The sequence below is a fragment of the Pyxicephalus adspersus genome, chromosome 4 (assembly GCF_032062135.1).
Source record: "Pyxicephalus adspersus chromosome 4, UCB_Pads_2.0, whole genome shotgun sequence".
NCBI classification, from domain to species: Eukaryota; Metazoa; Chordata; class Amphibia; order Anura; family Pyxicephalidae; genus Pyxicephalus; species Pyxicephalus adspersus.
The window spans coordinates 35947608-35951952 of NC_092861.1; the positions used below are offsets into that span (position 1 = coordinate 35947608).

At 37.7% G+C, this 4345-nt stretch overlaps 1 protein-coding gene across 1 annotated transcript in view; it reads right to left on the reverse strand.

Annotated features, from left to right (window-relative positions):
• Positions 1-3433: 3433 nt before the first annotated feature.
• SERPINE2 (serpin family E member 2) overlaps positions 3434-4345 on the reverse strand; it is a gene marked incomplete in the record, with an annotated part of 29660 nt that continues 28748 nt past the window's right edge. Inside the window, 1 exon segment of the mRNA XM_072407871.1 lies at positions 3434-4119. Within this exon segment, the coding sequence (XP_072263972.1) occupies positions 4082-4119 (38 nt within the window).

Sequence of the window (4345 nt, forward strand, 5' to 3'; positions counted from 1 at the left end):
CAGACTCTTTGCTGGTTTGAAGAAGCACACATTTTGAATGCTGACAAGTTAAAAAGAAATGGAAGCTTTTAATATGGTAGACCAAACAGGAAATGATTAATAGTGGATAGTACAGAACATGATGGGAAAGGAGATAATGTAAAAGCGTGATTTATAATATAAAAGGCAATGCAGATTAACAGGACATTGACATATTTTTTCAAACAAGGCCAATTGTTGGGAAACATCTACTGAAGAATTTCTGCTTAAATATAAAATGTGTAGCACAATACCTGTCAACAAAAAAGAGAAGAATGAATCAACAGTCTAAGAAGAGCTGAAAAAGAGTGTAAAATATTTAAAAATTATTTTTCCTTTGACACATAATAAAAGATTATTAGAATGATTAGTGCGCTTGGATAAATCTTTGTTTTAATATCTTTTATATGTCCCTAAAACGTATAGGAACTTTTAAAGCTCTGCCTCTACACCTGAAAGCTTCTTGACTTCTTTTTTTTTTTAACATGTTTTATTGAAGAGTTTTCAAGAGTATAAAAACAATACCAGCAAAAACTAAACACACAACATACCGGTAATGAAGGTACACAATAGAGTCATTATGCACTCCAGCCTTTCTGTCCTCCAAGTATGATTACTGGTATGTGAATATGATTGGCAGCAAAAAGATGACCACGGAGGCAAGATTGGACAGCCAACTTCAACAGCCAAGGATTGTATATACCTTCAGCTGACTATATCTCCGGACTTACTGATCATTAAATGACAGTTTTAGCTGAAATTGGTTGCATTTTCATCTTGTGCCCAGGACTCATTTTGTGACAGGTTTACCTAAAAGGGAAGTAAACAAAAAAAAACTTGCCTTTACTTCTGCTGCTCTTTCGAAGGTTTCCTGGATTGGGTACTGCGCCTTCCAGTTATCCGCCTTCATCCCAGCTTGAAGGAAGCATTGGATGCCGCCATTTATTTCTTGTCTTCTGGCTTCTGCCTATGTCAGCCTATCTCGCACTGCGCAGGCACAAGATCTTGTGAAGTAGCTGATGTAAATGGGGGAAAAAATTAACTGAAAGCTCCTACATGTGCAAAAGGAGCAGTGGGGAGCCTCCTGGGATGTGTGATGTGGGTATCCCAGGAGGCTCTGCACCATTCTGTCTTTATCATCGTGGCGATAAAGACAGAGGGATAGGAGTCTCACTATTTTTTTTTTAAAAAAGTGTAACCCCAACCCAAAAAAAAAAAAGGTAATTTTTACCATTGTCTACCCTCTTATGTAATGTAAAAATCCTGGTCCGCTTTAACTCCAGCCTTACCTATTTTTAACATGTCTGCATCCCATCCCCTCAGAGCTCACGCCTGCCCAATGTTCTTTTGGTTCAGAGAATCTTTCCATTTATCCTTATAGTGCTATTTCTGGTTTGGATGATGCCCACTTACACCTCTGCCAGACTGTCTATGGCAGACACTTCTTCTTGTCATATTGACTCAGCAAAGAAAGAGAAACTCTCATACTCTGTCACCCATAATCCAGCCCACACATTGTGTTCAGCAAGCCCATGAAGCATTTTTCCCCAGTGGGCTGAATCATAAATAAAATGGTAACAGGTAACAATGCACAGCATCCTGTGTGGCTGTCTATTGCAATGCTGACTTCATTCATTACACTCAATAGGGCAGTGCAGAAAAATGGACAGAAATGCAGGCAGCAGTGTGTTGACAAAATGCACTGCAATCTAACCCATAAGCGGGACCATCGGACATCTATTCTCCTCTATTCTCCGCTATGCAATGTCTGATGCCCTTGCATACACTATGTGAAGCTCATTGAACAGCATTGCACAGGACATAGTGGGGATGAGGCCAGCATTTGTTGGGGATTAGAGCTCACGAGTGCCCATGTGCCCTAGAACTCGTAGGAAAATAATTTAGAGTGAATATAGTTGTGTGCCTACAATTCATGTGTTTCCAGCTCCACTACATGGGATTTTAAGAGAAGACATTGACTTTTTTTAAACCCACCCACAAATTTTGTATGAGACTCCACCTTGGCGATTTCAAGACATTAGCAGTGTTTAACGCTGTCTTTCCTAAAAAACACATCTCAGGTTTTCCTTTGGGATCTCTCTGTATTTGTATTTCCCTCTGTTTTCTAGTAGCCAGTGCTAGACAGTTAACAATTTACACAGGGCCTGGCAATTTATTAACATCTGAGAAAGTTAAAGCCAACCTCCATCCTATTCCCTTTTTTTTCTAAATTTATTTGATGTCTTCAGGTTTTTAACAGAATGCCTTAGGGTCTTCTCACTATAAAATCCTCGGTGGACCAGAGAACATGTTTATTTTAGGATGTCTCTTTCTGTTGTAAAGCCCCTGCAGTTGATGCCCTGTCCACACAGATATGGCTTTAGAGATGCTAGGGGTCTTTAACCTGAACGTGTACCAGTGTTAGATTGCAGATATGGAAGAGTCTTTGGGTGACATGACAGCAAACAGCAAAATGCACATTTGTATTCTTACAATTGTTCGGAGACTGTAAAAAAATGTGTAAAGTGGGGTGAATCACCAATGTCCTTCGTGCCGACACAGCAAATCTCAATTTTGTTAAACACAATGAGCATTCATTAGAAAAGGAACTGGTATAGTTACAGGATTATGAAACAGAAATGAGCACTGAGATATGTTTCATCAAAATGACTCCTAAAAAAGAAAAAGAATCTTAAGCAACATTTTTTGCTTCATGCTTATTATGAGTAGCCTGAAATAAAAGAAATGGCATGCGGTGAAATCAAAGTGCAATTTGTGAAATTTCAGCAAACCTGAATTAAGCAATTCCTTGCAAAATCAAGTTCTCAGAATTTTTGTTCTGATTGGTTATTTAGGAAATTTCTCCCTTTTTGTGTTATTGGCCACCACTGTCTGGACAGGTATTGAGGAAAGGTAATAGCCCCCTAACCCTATCGAAAAAAAGGATGCCTGAAGTTCAACTTTAAAAATCTATCTCTGTTCAGTATTGGGAAAAATGAAACCAGGGGGGACTGAGGATCTAGAATTTAGTTGCAAAAATCCAACCAAATTACCAGGGCAACATTTTTCCCGGATCTGGGCTTTATCTGAAGACAGAATATCTTATCAGCTGGACAACTGAAGCTACCATGACAGTACAATAGCCAGGCAATTTAGTTGGACAGAAATACCAGCTTCCAGATTTCTAACAAGTATCAGTGAGTACTCCCAGCACTGCTAATTTACACACTTGCTATCAGTGAGTGTTTCAAGGTACTACACAATTTTATGATCAGTGACTACAAACAAAGCTGCTGTTATTTCTATGTGTTTTTTGTGGGATGTGCAGTCAATATCATATCAAAACACAATCAGGATTTGTAGAACTTCCTAGTAGATCTTTATGTTGAATACAAGAAAATACGATGCAAAGAAGTACATTTAAAAGCACCTCGAACATGAGATGCAGTCTGGAAAGTTTTATTTGAAATAAAACATGCATTTTTGTTACAAGCAATGTAAAACAGTACAGTCTATACTTCAGTTCTGACAAAATGAATGGAACAGTCATAAATCTATGAACACATGAAAAATATATTAATACAAATGTTATCCTTCAAATATTCTGACTGGCCACAAAATTCATGGCGGGTTGCCAAGGTCCAGGACACTAGCCACAATTTGTGTTTGGTTTAGTGGCAATGGCCATGAGCTCTGGTCACAAATACTGCTAGACTGGTGGCCAATATAGTGCACGGTGACATATATACATTATTCAATACATGAAAGTACTGCAAGTAAAGATGGCACAACTGTGATATGGAATATTACAAGTAGCTTAAAAATAAAAATACACAAATTAACATCCTAAATACTTCACAAGAAAAAAATAATTCAGTAGTTAAAAAACACATATACCATCAACTTGTGTTATCAAAATTCCATATAAAAATCATTAAAAAAAAAAGTTAAAAACACAATGTCATCCCATTTATTTGATAACTCACATACAAATTAAAGCACTGTACAATATCTAAACAATTAATGCACAGGATGTAGTGGCCTCACTTGTCTGTGCACGTCCTTATGGTTTGTTTATTTGCCCTGTGAACAGGACAGCACCTGAAAGAGAAATGGATTATATAATAGGATATCCAGCTTTTAAAATTTAACATCAGTTACTTTTTTATGTTGCATTGCATTTCATCCTCTCTTCCTTGAGTTGTGGCTGACTGACCTCCCATAAGATGCTGCCTTTATAGTTATGGGGCCATCAGTACTTAGCAGAGCCAGATGCATGAAAGCAAAGATAATTTTAGCTATCTGCAGGTTGCATACCAACTATTAA